Consider the following 22,882-nt stretch of genomic DNA (forward strand, 5'->3'; position numbering starts at 1 on the left):
TGCTGCCTCTCACCTCCAAATACCCCAAAACAAGTGTGTGTATCTACAACGCACATACAGAGATATACATAGGCATCTACAATTTTTTTACGACTGCGAAATGCGCATATATTATGTATACAAGACACTCATCTAAACTGTGAGCATCTCTTCAGCTCAGTTTTATAGTTCACATCCTCCTTGGTGACGACTAAAAAACCAGAAAGCTCTTCTACCTTCTTAATAAGAAGACATAGCAATGGCACTTCTGAAAGAGTTCGGGAAGACCCTACCATAATCAACTTCTTCTGTTCAATGATAGAGGAAAATGTCACCGGTTGTGAAGAACATACTGAGGTTTTTATAATATCGTTTCAAATCTCCACACTTTTACTCGTATAACTTCAAAAGTTGTTGCAGCAGTATTTTAAACAATTACCCTTTAACATAGAATTTTCATATTCGATTTTAGAGTGGAGGAATAATGATGGAACCACAACAATGATTCATACCTTGGCGCGAGTCAGAGCAACATTGATTCTGTGCCAGTCTCCAAGAAGTGAAGAATTGTTATTCCTTGGAGTTTCGCTGGATCTCACAAAGGACACCAATATGCAGTCTTTATCCCTCCCCTGTGGTCAAGATATACGTAAGGACAAGGAAAAAACATCAATTTGGTTAAAAAAAATTCATTCTCGTACTCGAATATGAAAATATAGATGTTATTCGGCTTCACACACATCTTTGATTTCAATAATAGTTAGTTATTCTGATAAATTCAAGAAGAGAATGAGATCCTAATTTCATCCATGGACAAAAACAATTTATGTGATAAATATGACCTGATATTTGTCTATCGTGTGTATCTCGACAGGTTCAGAAACAACTCCACGTATACGATTTGTCTGAGAGTTATAGGGTGTAATGATGCCAATATCTCGCCCTTCGATGCCTCTGAGAACTAACGATTTGGTGACCTATCAAAAGACATGAATAGAAAACAAATAAAGACTAAAACTCTATTTTCATAATAATAATTACTAGGAAGTAAAATGCACCATACTTCAGGAGTTTAGGTTTTATGAGTTATGTAATGCAATATCAAAGACTTGAATAAGGAACAAGTCATTGATGCGATTGAGAGGGCATATCGTAGCGTGCACCATTTGTCGGAGAGCCGTGCCTTTGCGAGCAAATACCGTGCGCTATCTCGCTATTTATGAAGAGTGGGTCTCATGTGAGACCGTCTCACGGATCACGGATCTTAATCCGTGAGACGGGTCAAACCTACCGATATTCACAATAAAAAGCAATATTTTTAGCTTAAAAAGTAATATTTTTTCATGGATAACCCAAATAAGAGATCCGTCTCACAAATACGACCCGTGAGACCGTCTCACACAAGTTTTTGCCATTTCTGAAATGACACACGCTATTGGGCAAAAAATTAAAGGCCCATTAAAGGCTTTCTTTAGTTTTGGTTATTTGGAATTTTGGATATTTTGGCATGTAAAGATGAATTATTATGGTTTCATGCCTAATTATCTCACTTATTTAAGTATATAAGTATATTTCTATTTTTTAAATTAAATAATTAATGTGCTCGAATAGCTTAACCTATAAACTGCGCTATTTGATCTATATACTTTGACAAGACAAAAGCGCCACGTACCAACGCTACAGCTTTTATGCCAAACTTGTTTATTTCTACATCGGCTCGAATGCACACAAGTAATGTTGAGAGGTCACTTTGGCAATTAAACTCTCATGAAAATACCAAGCAGAAAAAAAGAAGGTTGAGAGAATTTGGTTGCACTAACAAATCGTGGTCCTCAAGCTTTCATCAGAGTTAGAATGTCATCTTTCGTTTATTAATCATCAAGTTAAACTTGAACTTGAAGTTTTCAAGCTGATTATCATATAGCAAATGTAGTAAATTCTTTTCCTTTCAACAAAAAAATATTCTTAAAATATACATCTGTTCCAAAAATGTGTTTATTTTTAGCTTTTCATTTCTTCTTTGCACACTGATAATTAAGGCCATTTCAGTCCTCCCACAATTGGAAGATACCTATTCACCTATTCCAATATCCTAGTTTAATAATTTTGTGTATTTTTATTAGGGTTGAGATTCAAAGACACCTAACATTAAACAAAGGGAGAGCAAATAAAGGGTGTGTTACCTCTGCAATAATATTAGCTTCGATTGGGTTATTTACTGCTTTACAATCATTCTTCTCATACGCAGGCAACAAATCTGTGTTGGGTAAAAATAAATGGTCGATCAACCACAAATGTTTTCAATATAAACAAGATGGCGCTAAGAAATTGAAACCAGAGAATGAACCTGTATTAATAAATATCACAGGTTGATTTGGTTCCAAAACCTGTTGAAAATCAACCAAATTAAGTTGATTGACATTTTAAATGGTTAAAAAGAGACAGTCTCAAGTAACTTATTTCTCGAACGCAAAATCCAATACCAGTATCAAAAACAAAATTTGAAAAGCATAATGGCCTTAGTATTTAGTTTGAGTGGAAGTAATTGACAGGTTCAAGTTATTATCTGCATTTCAATACAGGAAGGTTCAATTATTTCAACATTCTAGCAACTGAAAAGGGACAAATTAGTGCTTATTAGCTATCTCCTATTACGAACAAAACACTACATAATACGCCAACAAGAATTGAATACAATGTCAAATACCTTCATCAGCCATACAGGTGCAGATAATGAACGCTTGTACCGGAGTTTGGCGCTCCCTATTTCAGGAGAGCCACAAACCAATCTGTTTCCATATATCAACGCATTTGACAGTTCCATTATGGCTGTGGACATACGGTACTGCATATTGTAGAATAGTTACATCAAGTTTGCCAACAACCAACGAAAGCACTTCAACATCCAACTAAAATCAGCGCAACCTGGCAATGTAAAGCAGCGATTGCCTGTGGATGAGCTTCAGAAAGCCTAGAAAAGAGACTCGCAACCATTCCATTTTCCTTAGCCTCTGGACTCTATTATCAGGTGTACAATAAAAAAGTTTTAATGAACTATACTTCTCAGAAGAAGTGAGCACGGGGGGGGAGAGAGAGAGAGAGAGAGAGAGAGAGAGAGACCTGGACAAGTGGTGGTAATTGATAATGATCGCCAACAAGAACAAATTTTGATGCAAACATTAATGGTCCCAAGGACACCTGTTGAGAAATGATATATCATTAATTTGATTTCGCTTTATAAACTAACTTCTAGTTGAATAGATACAAGAGAATTGAAACAAATACGAAAATCTTAAAATATATATATGCATGAGGGAAAATATTTGAGCAATCGGTTTAAACAAACTATATTTCCAATTCAATAGAGAAACTACTTGTATTTGCAGTTCAAGAGAATATGTGCCACAACTGATAGAACAGAAATATATAGTCAATCTTCATAACCTAGTTCAAGAGAAAATGTGCCACAATCTAGATTTTTTCCTTAAAGCATAGACTACTCGTAACCCAGGTCCTCCCAAGTTCTAACCTTTGGCTAAAATATAACTTGCCAGTTTAAAAGCATATTTCGTTGTAACCAAATCAAAAGTTTCAAGAATCATCTATCTCGAAATCACATGTACCCCGGTATCTCGTGTTCATGTGGTTAAAACAACAAATCTAAATTGTTAAACAAAAGAAAAAACACTTACTGGAAAAGTTATCTGTCCTGCTTCATCCATGATACACACATCAAATCTCTTATTATTGAGCAGAGGACTAGTTATCCCCAAGCAAGTAACAGCCACAACATGTGTTTCATCCAGCTTTGACTTGATCTCATGAATGCTATCCATGTCCACTGCTGTAACCACAGATATTAACCAAGATAAAAAAGGATTCCGACCATGAAGATAACTCTCGTGAAAGACCGACAATCTGACCAGACAAGCAATTCTCTTTAACTTCCTCATGCACGGCCTCATATCTTCCTATTCGTATGAAATTTATTCCCTGCAAATGAATCATGCAAAACCTATATTGAAATGGAAAGCCAACAAAATCAACAATATAATGACAATCTCAAGTATCATAAGGAGAATCACAATGACAGCATCGAGGACAAGCATGCAGGTAATGCCATTGAAGGTTATACATATCATCTTCGAGTTTCCAACGGTTATATGGGATTGGGAATCATTAGACTTCCTTTACTCAACAGACAATTACAATCTAGTTATGGAAATATTCAGAATGCTAAATGCTTACAAGGCACTGGTCAATCAAATAACCAGGTGGTGGAACTATTGAATTTTTTAGGATACAGATCTGAGTCAGACCAGTGCCTAGTGAATACAAAAAATGCTTAGAAAACAACAGACAAAATCAGAGGTCAAATTACTGTTCAGATACTTAAACTTTTGTCAGGAAAGAAACTCGAATTTAATAATCATGAATTTCCACAAATGCAAGATTCAACTACAGCATCAAGTTCTTGATATTACCAATTAACAAGCCTCGAAAATAATATTTATATTACATTCTAAATGACACAAAAAATTCAGGCATTCGAAATATCTGTTTGATAGTACAAATATTGGAGTCCTGATTCATTTGTATTTGGATGAATACTCTCTAGGTTGGGTCCCTAATACGGTCCATCAAAAAGGTAAAAATGGTTACACTGATCTTAAAATGCGAACAACAAATGTAGTGGACTGCGCAAACGAAATCTCCATTAAGAGTACCAGAGCCTCTATCAATATGAGTTAAAACAAAAGTTCTCTCAACAAGCAAGATGACGGAAGATGAAAATCCGAGAATGGCTTGGAATGAACAAACTCATGGGCTCACAACAAGCTCTTTTAAAGGCTTTCAGAGGGGTCTACCGAGTTGATTCCTCCCTGGTAAAGATGCGGTACATGGCTATGGCAGCTGTCATTTTCCATATTAGGAGTGCAAGAAATCGTTGGCTAGTTGAGAATGAAGAACAGAGGGCTGATGAAATCTTTCGGAAAATACAAATATTTGTCCCCGGTATATGCTGCTTTGAGTAATCTTTGGATGTTAGAAGTCAAGTGGTTAGTTGTTGGTTCAAGGAGTTGATGTTTTGTTCTTATCTTGATTTCCTGGACATATCCAGTGTACTTGTACCTCTATTTTTTCATGTCCAAAAAAAAAAGAAGAGATAACTTGACAAAAGTTGCAACAGCATTCGCAGTAGAAAAATGTCCTAAGAAGGGCGCAAAGGTAAAAACGATGCTATGGGAAATGGAGTGACCATGGAAGCTGTTAAGCGAAGGAATCCTTAAATTACTTGGATTTGAAAAAAATCAAAATTGATGTGAAGGTTTTGATGACCAAGGAAATTGTAGATTCTGAAAGAACAACTAAATAGTTCATAACAATATAAAACTTATAATCAGAAGCACTAAAGCTTTATAGATTATGAATGTCATAGTATGTCTGTAAGAGGCAGAAAGGAGAAATCATGACCTGAGCTTTCAATTTGATTAGTAAGTTGTCAACAGCTGAATTTGTGTACGATGTAAGCAAGATGGATGCGCCTCTCATCAACAGTGCTTTTACAGCATGCACCATGGTAGATGTTTTTCCTGTGCCTGGCATCCCGAGAATAAGGGCATAATCCTTTGCTATGAGTATCTGAAAATATTTAGTTACAGCCTTCATCAACCAGAGAAGCATGCGAAAATTAACCATCACAAAACATGGTGATAAACATACGGAAGAAGAGTTCTAGAGCACTAAATCAAAATTAAAAATTGATGAATAACCTTGATTATGGCTCTACGTTGATCATCGTTCAAACTTTTCTCATTCCAGACATATGATATAGCAGGGTCTTGACTATATACACAGCCACTGTCAAATCTAGGCATCTATGACAGATGTACAAAAAATTGGATACGAAAATGATTTCATATTATATGCGAAAAGAGAACTAGTGAAAGCACAAATCTAGAATACAAGCAGAACATGTACTTTAGAAGGCTGACCTCAAGGTCAACAATCATTTTTCTCAAGCGAGAGCTGTTTTCATTTTGCAAAAACAATTGAATGAGGTTGAACCTAACAAAAACAAGCATAGTGATTATTGCAAGCTTTAAGGACCTTCTTATAAGAAACAACGAGATATTTTTTTACTCACCTCATGATTGCGAATGATGTCATAACTTCATCTTTGTCGATTCGCCAGGACTGCTGATTGAGAGACGCGGCAGAATCAGGATTGCAATCTGGAACCTTTAAGCGCTTTGCAAAAGAAACCTGAATAATTAACAGAGTTTTACAAGGGCTTATCAAATAAATTTAACGGAAATCCAAAATTTTCGTGTTCCAGAAAATTATCTCATGGCTACATAACAATTGCTGACAATGCTACGATTGGATTTTGTGGCCTCTACTTGTAAGGAGAGGTTGTTGGTTTTTTATCCATGCTTCCCCCAGGCCCCAACAGCATTTTCATTTAAAGAACATTCAGAAAACCTTCTTAAGAAAAGGTACCAGTGTTATGCAATGCTGCTCTTATAGTTAAAACTTGTGGTGTTACTACAATTTTCTTCAGAGATAACAGAAGCAATAAAAAGTTGATATTTATCATGTGCATTTTATCAGGTACCACATTGAGAACTTACAGAGATATGAGAGCTACCAATGTCCACTATGATCCCATTAGCAACTCGCAAATAGCCAGGCTCAGAGCTTAAAATCTGCAATAATGATGTGGAAAAGCGACTTTGTATTTTTTTTTTTTTTGATAAAAGACTAATTTATATTATAATAGGTAAAAGTTACATGAGAGAGCGGATAAGTAATCCGCGAAATTACAAAAGAGCTGGACTATTGTCTTAAAGAACTATTATCCCGTCAATAAAAATTGCCAGTCCCTATGTACATCAACGTAAGCAGCTCCTATGATTTAAAAGTAACAGAGACATGTCCATAATATCAAACACAAATTTCTCGAGACAGTAAAAAAATTGTGTTGTATCAAACAGAATAAATGTTTAGTTCAGTCATTACTGATTTAATGAAAATCCCTAATTTTATCCAAATGTCTTTCCATATTAAAAATTGTGTTGTATCAAACAAAATAAATGTTTAGTTCAGTCATTACTGCTTTAATAAAAATCCATAATGTTATCAAAATGCCTTTCCATATTCGATTATATGAGTAAATATATTTTTCTTTAAAGCTTCACTAAAATAATTTTTCTGTCATTAAATAAATTATGATACAATAACTTGATTTCTATACACTTTTTTTCTCGCTGAGCTTCATTCAATTTCTGCAAGTCTGCAACCATGTCTTATAGAATCACAACAATACAAAGTTAATTAAATGACATAGACATCAAAAAAATTATGACTGCTTGAAACATCTTATAGCACAATGCAACAAAAATGATAATATTCACGAATGAAAATAAATACACCTAGAGAGTCATATGAAATGCAAGAGGAACTTATGAATTCACTCCCGAGGGTACAAGGAAAAGTGAAAACAGGGTTAGAATTGATAAGAACAGTGAGAAAACACTTGAATCGACATTAAACAGAAACATTTACATACCACGTAGTCGCCATTCCTTAAATTAGTATCTAAGGAAGAGGAAAAACTCAATGGTTCCTTGTTGACTTGTTCGTCATCAAGAGAAAATCCTTGACGCACAAAGCAATAGACAAATCGGCTTCCCTGACAAAATTTTCTCTGGGATGACTTATCTGAAGCATCAAGAACAAGAGAAGGGGATAGGCGAATGGACCCGCGATCATTCTCTGAGTTCTTTGGAAACCAAATTTCATTCTTCACAACCTAAAAAAGCCAAAAAATATGTTTATTGACTTAAAAAGGATTGGTATAAAAGTAGACAATTCAGCTATACTACCTCCAATTGCTTAGCCTCCAGATCAATTAATCTTTCCCACTTTTGGAGAAAAACAATGTGTGAAGTCGATAAATGGGACACAAGAGAGTCAAACACACCACCCAGGCCGCTACTTTCAGCAGCTCCCCCATATGCCTTCATAATTCAATAATTAACAAAATAAAAATTTGTAGGAAAAAATAAACATGGAAAAGTTATGTAAAAATTTCACTGACGGGGACATTAATTTCACTGACGGGGACATTTTCGAAGAGTTAATTCATAGCTCAACCTTGTTTTTGTCAGCCAAAAGGCTTTGAATTCGTCCATATGTTTAACTTGAATAGAATCCATCTCCCATTCCACTCCACAAATGAGAAATTTAATTTACTTGAGAGCACAAGACAATAAAAATTGAAAAGTGATTTATGCTACAAAGATTCAAGAATCTCTCTCAAAGAATCAGCTGGGGGCTTTCTGGTTGCAGACTTGCACATAACCCCCAGTAAACAGAATGACAAACAGGCACTCCATTCAAATTCATGTATCGATTCTATAAGGATCCAAGCCTACGCTGGATTGAGGGATTTGAAGCCATGGATTTCAAATCCATTTGAGTGTTTGGATGATTTTATGTTGAGAAAATTTCAATTCCACTCGTTTGTTATTTTACGTAGATGTAATAATGGTAGATTTGACGTGCAACCTAAGATACTCTTGAAGGCTTTTTAAAGTTCTGAATTTATGTCAAACTTGTGTAATATGAGCATCCCCATCTGAAGTTTTAAAAAACACAAGCAAAAAGAACTGGAACAGAAAGTTTACTCATCAACATTACCAGCCTGATCAAGTAGAGAATTAATCAATTCATGCAATATAAACAATGATAAATCAAATAACCACTCTCATAAACGTTTTATGAATTTCCTTTTCAGCAAGATTCCGTTAGTCAAAATCTTCATCTCCTGGCTATGAGAAAATTTTTATTTTCAATATACTTAGTGCATCCAGCAACCGAGGCTACGAGTGTCACAAATGATTGGGAAAGCCTCCATAACACACCTTATGGTAAACAGTACATGCACTGAGGTGGCGACAACCTTTGCAAATGTTTGGACTCTGCATAAAATGGGTAAACTTAGGAAGCTATTTCAAATTTGAAACATCATTACTAAGGAAGTCTATTTTCTCAAATGGAAAGATTCATAAAGAATTGTGACATATTAAATGCACCTACCTGTACCTGTGACATTGGAGGCAATTGCTGAGTTGACGATGCCTTACGAATATCGTTCGCCAGCTCATTGCGACGCATTATGAGTCCTGTTAAGTCAGATCGTCTAACAAAGATTCCCTTTCCATGACATTTAGAACAATGTTAAACAAAATTATGCAGTCTTAAGATAAAGACCAGATATGTTCATTGTACCTGTGTCTGATCAGTGTGAAGATAATATAGGAGACCATATTCAACATTCCTCTGGTATCTGAAAAAGAATAAAATGAGGCAACATAGGATTTTATTGAACAATAGTTTTGAATCATAAGAAAACTCGAGGCATGGACTACCGAAAACATAAATTACAAGAACTTGTAAATAGTTTATGAAGGAGTAGAACTCTATATATGGCCAGGATCTACACACCTCTCAGACATGAGGAGAGAATATAACATTACTTGAGCTGTATGTTCCATAGCTATCTGCTCGTACCAGAAGTTTAGAACATGCAGTCATTGCATTGAAAGCAATCATTAGCGAGATATCATCCAATCAAACTCAATCAAGAATAATTGATAGTCAACTTGCCTGACCACTAGTTCCTCTACCAGTTTTGAATTCTAGTGGCATAATTATTTCACAATCTTCTGCAGAGTCCAGATCTATTCTTACTCGCAATGAGGCATCAATCATTCCTTTCAATCCATACTTAGGGGCCCAAGCCATTTCTTCAATGTCGATTACCTACAATTATTTCAAAAGGAGTTCAAACAAGGTTTTCCATATTTAACCTTGAAACAAACTTTGCAGCATCTTATCAGTATTCACAGCATAAAGTTTATTGTTCAAGAAACAATTGGCAAGTGTAGAATCATGGCAAACAACATAATGGTAACGTGCATGCACACAGACATATAAACATAAAGCTATAATATCAAAGATTAAACACTCGCAAAAGATGATTATGATACAAATAGAAAAAAATAATACAACATATTCAAAGGGAAGCACGTGTTTAATGATTTGTCTCATGCGAAGGTATGTAACCGTAAAACTACTGTGTATATTGGTACTACATACGTGCACACATACTAGTTATATTTAAATATATTTATATGTACTAGGATTGTACACGTGCGATGCACGTAGGTGACTAATAATGAAAAATATAATCACGAGAATTATATCATGTTTATAAGTCTTTATCAATCTAAATATATCAAACCACAATATATAAAAATACATCATGACAATAAATCATATATATTCACTTATTTATATGATATTTTTTAATCCGCGACATAATACAGCTCTCTTAAATGATAAATCAGTAAATATATTTTTCATTCAAATATCATTCAAAATAGAAAAAACAATAAAAATAAAATTAACAGAATAGTGAATTTTACCAAAATCAAAACTAAAATTTACTTAAATAGAGTACACAAAGACAAACGTCAAATAAAATTCTCTTAATTTACTAAATTATCATAATAATGTTAAAATAAAATCATTAAACTTGTTATTAAGGTAAATATCGCTTTTGCTTTTGCTAACTTTTAACGCATTGCGGATTTTATTTAATTTCTATGTTTTTTTCAGAATACATATTATAGATAATTATTTTTATATCAGAATCAATCATTTATAAATTAATATTGGTGATTAATAATTTAAGAGAAATAACATTTTAACATAATACCACTCAAATAAATATATATAGTAAAAAACATATATAAATAAAATAATATGTAATACTCAGTTAAAAAATTATATGTAAAAATGTAATATATAACAAATCATCATAAACTATCAATATAATTCAGATTTATTATAAGGATTATATTGATTAATTTTTTTAAAAGATTATATCATAAATTTAGTTTAAAATTTAGAAAAAGAAAAGAAGAATGTGTATTAATGTCTATAACTTCCCATAATTCAATTAAAATTTTAAAAAAATGTATGTATATAACATAAAATAATTGTTTTATCCCATTTTATATTTTTTAGTTCATCATCAATTTGGTTATGTTCCTATCGTGTTTAGACTGTAAGAAAAAAAATTGAAAAACTTACAATCGACGTGTACAGAGTTTGTGGCTAAGGTATCGCCCACTTTTTTTTGTATGTGTATAAATGATTCAGTTAACACATATTTAATGGTTACAGATTGTACATAGAGATAGGAAACATTGATCGTAGGGATTTGATTAGTGATTTACCTTGATCGTAGGGATTGATTGTAAGGATTTGATTAGTCTACTTTCCTGACATAATGAATAAGATAAACTGAAATGTATTCTTCCTTCATATTTGCCTTCGTATTTTGTTACATGGTATCGGAGAGCAAAAACAAATAGTGGGAGGGGTATGGAAATTTGGGTCAATTATTTTAGTGACAATTTGTTTTCACCACCAGCATAAGAAGCACCGCTCGCCGATCTACAATCTCCCAGATTTCGGTCAAGTGCAACATTGTCGGCGCGTCAATGTGTGTTTGTCGTTCTATCTTCGGCTTTAACTATTCCGCCCACTCTGCTCCATATACCACTCGTGTAAACCTGGTTGAGTCAGCATCTATTCAGCTGTGGAACTTTTTCTGTGCAACATGTTCAAATTTTTTTTATATATATTTCAGATTTATTCCTCTGTTAATTTTGTTCTTAATGCCCTTTGGTGATATGGCTGAGAAAAAATTGTAGCGGTGTCTGAAGTTGTTCTTGTGTTCTAAAACATCACAGAACATAAACTAAATAGCTCTAATTATCTTGATTGGTGTAAGACATTTCATCTTTATCTACGGAGCATTGAAATGATAATCATATGACTAACAACTCACCTACAGATGAGTCAAAACACGTACGTGCTTGAAAGAAGATGCTCGATTATTTTTACAAATGCGAAATTCCATTCACAGTGAGGTAATTGGTCTGATTGATCACTGTGAATTTGTTAAAGAAGTAAAGAACTTATGGTATAATCTTTTTTTTAATAAGAAACTAGATATTATTAATAATTAAAGTTTTACAAAACTAGCGGATGAGTATAGAAAAAGTAGAAAGAAAAACATTTCATATTCTATAAATATTTATTTCCTAAATACTTAGGGATAAATATGTATAGTTCCTTTAGTTACGGTATTGTAGCTAGAATTAAGCTCAAATACTTTGTATTTATTAGCAGGCCTAGAATGATTGTAACATAGAAGAAAACGCTTAAAAAGTCCAGAATATACTCTTGTTCTTTTGCCAAGAATTTAATTTCTGCCATTATGTTTTCTTATGTGTTGTCTACATGGTATCATAGCCAGTTCTCAACATTGGCCTTGTAATTCCTGTCCAGCACAGCTGTGAGTCGTCCACTGTGGTGGTGGTGTGCGACACAATAATTTGAAACGATGGTGGTGCAGAGATAGGGTTGTGGCATTTTGAGCGTTGCCATGTCCAGATGCAATGTATAAGGCAAACTATATCACTTTTGTGAACCCAATATTATCATCTTCCCTAAGCCCAATTCTGTCCGTGTTCTAAGCCCGGAAAAATCTGAGAATGGCTGGATCTTCAAGCGAACAGATCAAGACAGCCTCTGGAGAAAGTAGAATCATGGAACCAATGGTTGCATCTGGTATGATTTCTAATGGGCTTGAAAACTTTCCGATTCAAATCATCATTCACAAATTGAATGGGAAAAATTATTTGAAATGGACTCAGTCAATTAAATTAGTAATTGATGGCAAGGGAAAACTGGGCTATTTAACTGGAGAAGTTCAAAAACAAAAGAAAACGATCCAAAATGGGTAAATTGGAAATCAGAAAATTCTCAGGTCATTGCATGGCTCGTAAACTCCATGGAGCCATCAATTGGTAATAATTTTTTGTTTCTACCCACGGCAAAGGACGTTTGGGAGGCTGTGAAAGAAACCTACTCCAATCTGAACAATCCATCACATATTTTTGAGTTGAAGACCAAAGTGTGGCAGTCCAGACAAGATGAGAAGAGAGTGATTGAATATTACGACTATATGAAAACACTATGGTAAGAGTCAGGCCTCTGCCATTAAGATCATGGGAATGCAAACCTGACAGCGTCAGATTCCATAAACGGATGGAGAATGACTGAGCTTATGAGTTTTTGGCTAGATTAAACCGTGAATTGGACGAAGTCAGAAGACGTATCTTGGGCAAAAATCATCTGTCATCACTGAGTGAAGTACTTGCAGAAGTACGCCGAGAAGAAGGAAGGAGGAAAGTGACGTTGAATGACAATGTGTTACCTACTACAGAGTCCTCAGCATTTATCGGCAAGAATAATTTTCCCTGCACATAATCTCGACAATATAAAAAGGAAGAACTTCAGTGCGACTATTGTAACAAACCATGTCAGACCCGAGAGAATTGTTGGCATTTACATGGTAAGCCTCCAAACTCGAAACCGAAGAATTTGAAGCCGAAGGGATGTGGTGGTTCAAAAGCTTATCCGACAGGAAAAGAAGAAAAAAATAGCACAGACATTTCCTATAGGACACCAACTTTCAGCAAGGAGCAATTAGATCAACTGTATAAACTGTTTCAATCCTCACACTTACCACACCCCACTTCATCACCAGCATCATGTCCTCTGGCACAAGGAATTATTCACAATCAGTTGTTTTTAATGTGTCCACTTTATTCTGTCACCCTTGGATAATAGATTCAGGTTCTACTGATCATATGAATGGATCTTCCAAATTTTTTTGTTCTTATTCCCCTTGTGCATGAAATCAAAAAATAAAAATAGCTGAGGGTTTTTTATCAGCTATTGTTGGAAAAAGATCCATTGCTATTTCCAATACTTTGACACTAGATAATATTCTGCACTAATCTTTCGTGTAACCTACTATCCATTAGCAAACTAACATGTCACTTGAAGTGTTGTGCTAAGTTTTCTTCGAATTTTTGTGAATTTCAGGATTTGTCCTCGGGGAAGATGATTGGCAATGCTTGAGAAAATGGAGGTCTCTGCTACTTTGAGGAAAAGACTAACTTGGGTGGACATGCTCGACATTTGACTATCGTATCAAAGTCCAATTCTAGTATTAGCGATATTATGATGTGATACCATAGATTAGGACATCCTAATTTTAAATATTTGAAATATGTAATTCCAAAATTATTTCGAAATAAAAATCTTGCTGATTTTCAATGTAATATTTGTTAATTTGCAAAACATCATTGTGCACCTTATCATATTCAACCATATCATGGATCAAAACATCATCAAAACATTTTTCGCTCATTCCACAAACAATATGCAGTGAGAGAGCTAAGGGTTGTTTCAGTGCTACCGCGCCTGACTGGCGGGAGAGAGCAGCCAGCGGCGACGTGCAAGAGGTGGCAGCCGACGGCAAGAAACCTGTCAATTTTTCTCGATCCTGCTTGTTTCTTGCTTCTGCTGCTTCTCTGTTGAAACTTTAAATCAGAGACTTTAGTTTTGATTTTTTTAATAAAAAAACAAATCCGCCTAGGAAGCCGATTAATTCGAAGACGCCTAGATGAGTCATCTAGCAAAAATTTGGGACGGTGGACGACCGCCTAGGCGGAGGTAACAAGAAATAAGAAATGAATCTTCTTATCTCAAAGGAAATGTGTGCTTCACTTTTTGTTTGAAACAAGAAAATTGGAGGCTAAACCGTGTAGTACTCCAATGATTCCTAATCTGCAGCTCACAAAAGATGATGAATTATTTGAGAATCCTGAGAGGTACAGAAGATTGGTTGAAAAGTTAAAAATATCATTGTGACTCGTCTAGATATCGCAATTTAGTAGTATTGTGAGTCAATATATGGCTTCTCCAACGGTTAATCATTGGGCAGCTGTTGAAAAAAATTATGTTACTTGAAACGAGCACCTGGACGAGGTATCTTGTAGCATCATGGTCATATTAAAGTTGAGTGTTTTTCAAATTCTGACTAGGCAGGTTCCAAGGATGATCGAAAATCTACATCTTGTTATTGTTACTTTGTTGGGGGAAATCTAGTTTCATGGAAAAGTAAGAAGACAAATGTGGTCTCACGATCGAGTGCATAATCAGAATTCAGAATATAAAGCTATGGCAAAAGTTGTGTGTAAGTAGGTCTTAGAACCTCAATAACAGCCAAATTGTGATGTGATATCCAAGCAGCTCTACATATCGTTTCAAATTCCATATTTCATGAGCGAACGAAGCATAATGAAATCGATTGTCCTTTCGTCCGTGAAAAAATTCAGCTAGGTTTGATCAATACAAGATATGTGAAGATAGGAGAACAGCAGGGAAATATCTTCACAAAATCTTTAAATGGAGTTCGGATTGATTATCTTTGTAACAAGTTGGGCATGATCAATATCTATGCTCCAACTTGAGGAAGAGTGTTATAGATTGTATACAAAAATAAGAAATACATAGGTATGATTTGCCTTGATAGTAGGGATTTGATTAGTCTACTTTCTTAATGTAGGATTAAAAGAATGTATATATATGTGTGTATATGACTAATGATTAAGATACATTGATATTATTCGTTTATATTTGCCTTCATATTTTGTTACATTAATCAAATAAAATAAGTGGTTTGAATTTAATTTATAAATCGATAAAATACAAACTAAACAAAATAGTTAAAAAAAAGAGAAGAAAAACTATATTGTTTGATATTTTGATAGACAAAAGAATAAAAAATCGTAAAATTCAAAATAATAAATCAATTTAGAATCTTTACAGATATAATTTTTGGCAATGTAACATGCTAAAAAGCACTTAAAACATCAACCAAAAGAAGTGATTCCATCAAACATTCTGGTATTCTTGTGGACAACGATTTTGCGTAAGTTGTTGACCTCTGAGATGATGCAAAAGAAGTGGTCCTCAATTGCTATGTGCCCCCCAAATTGATTGTGTGTTGTGTCAAAATGATATGGAAATACGGGATCATATGCTCATTCATTGAGCATTCACGAACGGCTTGCGGGCTAGAGCTTTGAAATTGGATTGGGTTTGGGTGGTGCCGAAGTCAACGAAAGATTTATTCGCTATGGATCTAGGACGGCTAATTGGCAAGAGAGAAAAATTTTTTGGCAAGTGGTGGTTCGCGGCATATGTTGGTCGGTGTGCCTAGAGAGAAATGAAGAATTTTTGAAAATATGGAAGGCAACAATGGCGAGTGTTGGGATAAAATCAAGATCAAAATTGCTACTTGGATTGGTACTCATGAAGAATTTAAGAATGTGTTGATTTCAGATGTACCGAGAGATTGAGCTTATGTGTATCTTTGCTAGAGCAACGATCTTATGCAACTTTTGTTGATAATGGATCATTAGTCCACTGATTGTGATTTAACATCTATTAAATTATTAATAAAATATTGTTTCTTATAAAAAAAATCAACCGACATTTATTTTTTATTAAAATAAATTCAAGTACAGAACTTCTAAATACAACTCACTAAGTGGAGTCGGTCAGCTATATGGATGCCCCTACGTCATTTGTTTAACTTTTATCTCTTATTACATACAAAACTTCTAAATGCAATAAAAAAATTAGACATCTCCGAAAATAACTATTTGGATTATTTTCATAGTATCACATTCTTGTTAGTAATTATAATGATAAAAAGAATTTATAATATTAAACATATTAACATTTTTAGGCTCCTTTATTTATTTTATACAAATATCTCAACAACTTATTTTATAATACCTTACGACTTATAAACTCCTAAAACAACTTATAAGCATTCAGCTAGGACCTAGAAAGAGAAAGAGAGCCCCACTTTAAAACAGTTTTAACCAAACACCCTCATAATACACAAATATATTTGTGTGCGCAAACACACATATTCATGCAATTGTGTTATCAGTCATGTTTTAAGCAAGAAGCACAATTAGCAATAAATGAAGAAATTTCAAAGATGATACTGAAAAAATGAAAGAAACTGCAAACATTTTACTAAAAAATATATACAAGTGTTGTGAACATCAGGCCCGTTGATCTTTTACCAGCTTGATTCTCTCTCAACATTTTCTAATTGTGTGTATAAAGGGCCTAGTGAATTACTGATATTATCAGTTTAACAGCAGTAATAGAATTAAAAAATTCATCACCAAAACTCAAAATATATCAAAGTAAGCATAGATAAGAACATGAAATCCAATAGCTCATAACCAATGCGACAAAATGGAATAGTTAATCCAAATGAGATTTCGTTACCTCAGAAATTTTAACCTTTTTCAAACCCTCGTCGCATTTAAAATTGATGCTTGGAATTTGGGAACCCTATATTGAAACAGTAAAGTCATGTCAGAGGTTTGGTGTACTCGGCAAAAAAAAAAACTGCACCCATCCATTTAAAGTAAGGCACCGTGCAACCAAAACTTGAAAAATCAATTAAATGGTAAAGTCAAACTTCGAAAGAATGACATCCAAAAATGCGAAAAAATAATAAAAAACAAAAACCAAAGAAATTGTCATTGTTAAAATAGCAGAACACCTATTAGTGAAACTTACACGATCCAATTCCGTACATATTTTGCTCACCAAATATTAGCAAAGATCAAGGCACTATATAAAAACGTAATACCTACTACATATGTAGTTCAAATAACTTGAGCATAGAGAAATGACCTGACTCTACATGATTAAACTCTACCTATCAGTTTATTGCAATGGCAGGAGAAATAATGTATGTAGCCAATCATCCTTCAAAACTTTTCAGGATAAAACTTCAAAACTAATTTAGAGGTCATATCACATAATCATTCATCTACCTGTGAATCTCGAAAGCGGCATATCCAATTTAACATTTTTGGGATTGCGCTGATCAAAGTCATCAGGGTATCATTCTCGTTCACTGGAATAAACATCAAGAACTGAAGCTAAGTTTCTGACAGTGTAGAAGTCAACTCTAAGATACTAGAGAGCCAAAAGATCATAAAAGCATGGTTTTACAAGCTCAATCAATGTTGAGACCTAAGATATCAAAAGAAAAATCAACGAGAGAACAAAAGGTCAACACCTCCACATGCATATAGGTTCTCTATGCTTTTCTGAAGCACAGTTCTCGCATATTCTTCCAGGAATTCTTTTGTCGGAAGTTCTCTAACGAGGCCAGCCTGAAGAAACAAAATTATGTTAGCTCAATGCAAGTATGTTCATCATCCCATGGCTAATTCAGTTTGCAGCACCAGATTCTGGTTAGATCTAAAAGCAATGTATTAATGAAACAACCTGAAATATTTGATGCAATAAGGTACCCATCAATGCAGCAGCTGAATGTTCACTATATTTTAACCTCTCATCCAGGACAGTGCGCCTTGGGCAGCTGAAACTAGAAGAAACCTAAAGGTATAAAATTATATGAAAACAGTTAGAATAATATATAGTGAGTATGAAAATAGATATTATTGAAGCTAACATCTATCAGCTGTGTGCCCAAACCGTTATGTATGTCGTAAATAATAATTGGCAATACCCGAGTACCAGACACCAAGTTATCTGGATGGACAATGAGAAAATTTTTGTCACGATTTACATCGCATATTCCCTGGCAGTCAAATTCTCCAATGACGTTAATAGTATCTCCAGGTGCAATCACGCTGAAGTACCTGGAAGGAAAGGTTTATAGTTGGAAAAATACAACCACATAACTTAACAAGGAACATACTTGAGCATAGAATATATAGACATATATATAAGAAGGATCATCCCTGGTTGAGCTGTTTAATAATCGAGATTTATACAGAAACATAATCAATTTCAGAAGCAATTAAGCATTCGCTGAAAAAAGGAAAGATAGTGAATCTGAAGTCTACTAATGCTTCGAGAATGACAGATTTATCCAGAAGTTAACAAAATTTTGTAGAAAGACCTTTAAAATGACATTGATTTCAAATAAAAAATAACTAACAAAACAATATAGTGAGAGCCTAAGACATTGATTTCAAATAAAAAATAACTTACAAAACAATATAGTGAGAGCCTTACAAGAGTCAAGACAAAACACAATGCCGGAATAGAAGACTTTCATTGTTCACAATGTAAAGAGGGTAAGTACAGACACATAAATCAACATGATATATCAATGAACCCATTAATGTCCTCGTTTTGGCCAAATTAGGCCCAAATTATGGCCCATGCTGTAGCCCTACCCGTGGCATAAGTTATAAAACGTGTAACAGAAAGCATAAAAAATTTTCCAGTGAAAATATTTCTATTTGCCTTCAATTTTATGGAGCGAAGGTAGCTCCAAGTGCCAATTTCATACTCGATTTTAGGTTATGTGGCAAACATCATAAAACAACTCGTTTGATAAATATCTCAATCCACTTACCATTCATCCCACAATTGCAATGTCCGTTCCACTCCACTTTGTTCATTTAATAAGTGCAAAACCTGGCAAGTCATAACCTATAAACACAGCTTAGCAGTTTTGATGCAATGTACCAGTCACTCGGATCATGGCATACCTTGAAAGAGGTTTGAGGAGCTAATAAATCAGCAGGTCTATGCCTTTCCGTTACCTGTGGCACGGATGTTGTATCAGCAAAATCAATACCAATCTATTGTGATTTTGACATGCACGAGATATGAGCAAGTAAAGATAAATTGATGCATACCTCCAACACAAGAAAACAAACATCAGAACCCATATTACACTTTTTTCCTCCTGAATCGTGCGTCAAACGATTTACAACATGATCAGCTTTGAAGGATCTCTCAGTACCTATCGATGTTTCTCTATCTTTAGGAATTGTGGGATCAACAGAAATTACATCTTCTACTTGATCCAAAAGCTCAATCAATGCCTGCGTACAAAGAGCGAATTTAATGATTAGTATGTTCTTTACTGTATCAACATACGGAAACAAACCAATGGCTCAAGAATCAAGATAGTGCTTGAAGAAACGTGACAGTCCATTACTGAGAAATAAGCAGATGCGTGGAGTTGAGAGAAATAAATGAAAATGGGATTCAGAAGAAGCAAAAACCTTTTTATTTTTCCATGAACCCATATGATCGGGGATTCCATTAGAATCTACATCTTTGGGAACCTGCATCACAGGCACTCAAAAAATAAAGAAAATTTCGAAGAAAATGAACACGCATATGTTAAGATTTAATCACCTTCCCCTGGCAACAAGACATAGATGGCGGGGTAGTGAAAGGACTCTGAGTATTCAGTTCTTCAGAGTTAATGTTATTATTTGTATTTTCGCAACTTCCAGTACAACGTGCATCACGAGCTGAGTTAACCTTTCTCGAGGAAGCAATGTTTGAGTACATCAAAGATTTTTCAGCTGCCTTAAGTGGTTGTGCAGATAGCAGTTTTTCAAGCTTTCTTGACATGCCAGGCGAAGTTTGCATCTAACAATAGGAACAATTTAATAATTCTGGCCACAAAAGAACAGGAATGAGGCAAAAAGATGAAAAAGATGAACAGTGATTCAGATACTCGCACCTTTTTCATCGAACACTGCTGAAAATTCAGTGAATTAAACCTTGAAGAATCTCCCAATACCCTGATTTTTCCTGGTGGATGTTTAGTAATTGCATGAAGCCTCTCATTTACTGGAGATATTCTCCAAGTCATTTCATCTATTATGTCATCCTGACTTTGCTTGATTAACTGCAAGAAGTGATGAGAAAATTAAACATATAAAACATTCTTTACATTAATGGAAGCCCGGGGACAAGGTGGAGCAGAAAATACTGATCAAGTTATGCAACTGAATGAAAATGTGTCATGCCCTTCGACCATAGCAAACCAATACTGCTGTCTCTTGGTTAAGTTCTACAAGACAGTCACAGTGTTCTCACTTGAAACGTTTAACAGACATAATTTTCTGCGGCATCAATATCTTCCTACAGTGACAGAGTTCCCACTCATGAAAGTTCCTTCCTCGATATCCTCCGTCAAGATTAATGAAGTACACACAAAAAATGAATGACACTGACAACAATCAAATAGCTTTCAAACCAAAAATCAAATGCAGAAAATCAGCGGAGAACGAAAAGAAATTGCAAAATTATTCAGATGGTTCTGTACTGAGAGTATTATGATTACCATTCCAGGTGAAAACTTGAAACGTTTAACAGACATGGATTTGGAGGTCTCGGGTGACATGTCATCGACCTCAATATCCTGCAAAGTATCCCCATTTTTCAAACTTTGGGAATCAATGACCCCCTTTTCACAAGCACTATCGGCGTCTCCAGATTCCACGTCAATGCAGCTTGAGAAATTGCTTCCAGAAATACCAGTTTCAGAAAGTCCACTTGTGAGGTTTTCGCCCCTCAAAATCTTACCCATTGATACAATTTTCTCTGATGTGTCCATTCCCCGATAATTGCCATTTGTTTGATGGCTTGGTATGGGCGGCGGTGCGAAATTTGAAGGGTGGTTTTCGGCATTATTGTTGTTCTGGGTAAGTATTTTCTGGGTCTGGGAGTGACGGTCGAAGAAGTGCTGGATCCCGAATTTGGAAGGCTGCGATGGCTGATGATTCTGATTGGTTGATTTCTTGAGTCCTGAGCTATTTTTCTTCCTGGGAGCCATGGATTCCTCCTCCGAGTAGTGCGTGCTTCTTCTTCACTCACGCTATATTGCCGGATCGCCCCTTGACCAAGATTCTCTACACGGCTGGTGGCCTGGTAGTGTGTGTAATGGCTTTCTCCTCGAGGGCGGAACTTTTTGTGGTTGGGCTTTTTGGTTTCCCGCCATTCTTCATTCCAGCAATTTTTTTGGGTATAATTTACCTGCACGTCCTCCACGTTTTGTCGAAGTTGCAAAAGGGAAATGTTCGCGAGATATATACAGAATACTAGCGACGGTCTTTGAAACTACAGTCGCTAGTGGCAACGGACATACTTATCCCGTCGCCAATAGCGACAACTTAAAAATACCCGTTGCGAAAATAGATCCGCGACGGTTTACAAAACCGTCGCTGATCTTTGGCGACGGTTTGCTATTATGGACGTAGCTTTGGTATGAACAGTTTATCGGTCTGGGGCATGTGGGCAAGGACGGATCCAGGAATAAGAGTTGGGGTGGGCTTGAACTCAATATGATAAGTTATATATTATTAAAAAAAAAAGTACATTATATCGTTCAACGAAGTTGTGCCTTACGGGATTTTAAAACATAAAATTCATCAATAATAGAATTTACATCAATATGTTTAGCTAAATCTCGTTCAATATAGAGTGTCAAACAATCGGCAAGAAAGTCATCCTCCATTTTATTGCGAAGTGCCGTCTTCACATGCTTCATTGCTGAAAAAGCTCGTTCAATAGTGGCAGTAGACACAGATAATGTCAAAACAAGATGAATCAATCTAGTCAACATAACATAAACACTTTACCGTCTACTCTCGGTCAATTGCTGACACAACTCAACAAGTGTAGAAACCTTTAAATTCTGCATCACATCGAGTTTATAAATGTATCAATTCATACTTCAAAACAACAATTTCTTGATCTGTGAAATCTCCAGGATAAAACTTCTTCGCAAGCTTGCAAATATCATCACTGTTAAATGAGTCAAATGAATTTTTATGATCTAAAGCTATACTAAGAGAAAGAAGTTTCACCGATGACTAATTGAACCGAGTATTTAACTCCATCAAAATGAAATCTATTGCTGCATTATAAACATCAAAGTGGTAATGATGTTCTATTGAATAAACCGTCGCTAATTAAAACCGCCGATCCACCTTTTTTTATTTTTTAATAATGTAGCGACGGTTTTATCTATAATCGTCGCTAATAATTGCGACGGTTTTTGATAAAATTGTCGCCGATC

At 35.0% G+C, this 22,882-nt stretch overlaps 1 protein-coding gene across 8 annotated transcripts; it reads right to left on the bottom strand.

Moving 5' to 3' along the window:
- Positions 1–107: 107 nt before the first annotated feature.
- LOC140821031 (DNA replication ATP-dependent helicase/nuclease JHS1) lies at positions 108–21,839 on the bottom strand. Of its 8 annotated transcripts, none has more exons than XM_073181431.1 (34): positions 21,146–21,839; positions 20,540–20,707; positions 20,206–20,445; positions 20,070–20,132; positions 19,698–19,886; positions 19,548–19,601; positions 19,412–19,488; positions 18,554–18,686; positions 18,310–18,420; positions 18,098–18,194; positions 17,850–17,932; positions 17,293–17,358; positions 9,651–9,810; positions 9,493–9,544; positions 9,277–9,334; positions 9,091–9,201; positions 8,910–8,966; positions 7,869–8,003; positions 7,553–7,795; positions 6,615–6,689; positions 6,128–6,246; positions 5,976–6,048; positions 5,754–5,858; positions 5,455–5,622; positions 3,903–3,972; positions 3,672–3,823; positions 3,100–3,177; positions 2,905–2,997; positions 2,687–2,824; positions 2,327–2,366; positions 2,163–2,236; positions 822–956; positions 492–611; positions 108–287 (listed from the first exon to the last, which is right to left on the bottom strand). In XM_073181431.1, exons 1-34 carry the CDS (start codon positions 21,635–21,637, stop codon positions 129–131), a joined length of 4,188 nt encoding a protein of 1,395 aa, XP_073037532.1. In that variant the 5' UTR covers positions 21,638–21,839; the 3' UTR covers positions 108–128. The 8 variants fall into 8 exon arrangements, with proteins under 8 accessions (XP_073037532.1, XP_073037529.1, XP_073037534.1 ...); XM_073181428.1 differs by having other exon boundaries at positions 9,085–9,201; XM_073181433.1 differs by having other exon boundaries at positions 9,493–9,548; positions 9,655–9,810; positions 19,412–19,473; positions 21,146–21,838.
- Positions 21,840–22,882: the final 1,043 nt, after the last annotated feature.

The sequence above is a fragment of the Primulina eburnea genome, unplaced genomic scaffold, assembly GCF_022965805.1.
Source record: "Primulina eburnea isolate SZY01 unplaced genomic scaffold, ASM2296580v1 ctg385_ERROPOS411500, whole genome shotgun sequence".
Taxonomy (NCBI): domain Eukaryota; kingdom Viridiplantae; phylum Streptophyta; class Magnoliopsida; order Lamiales; family Gesneriaceae; genus Primulina; species Primulina eburnea.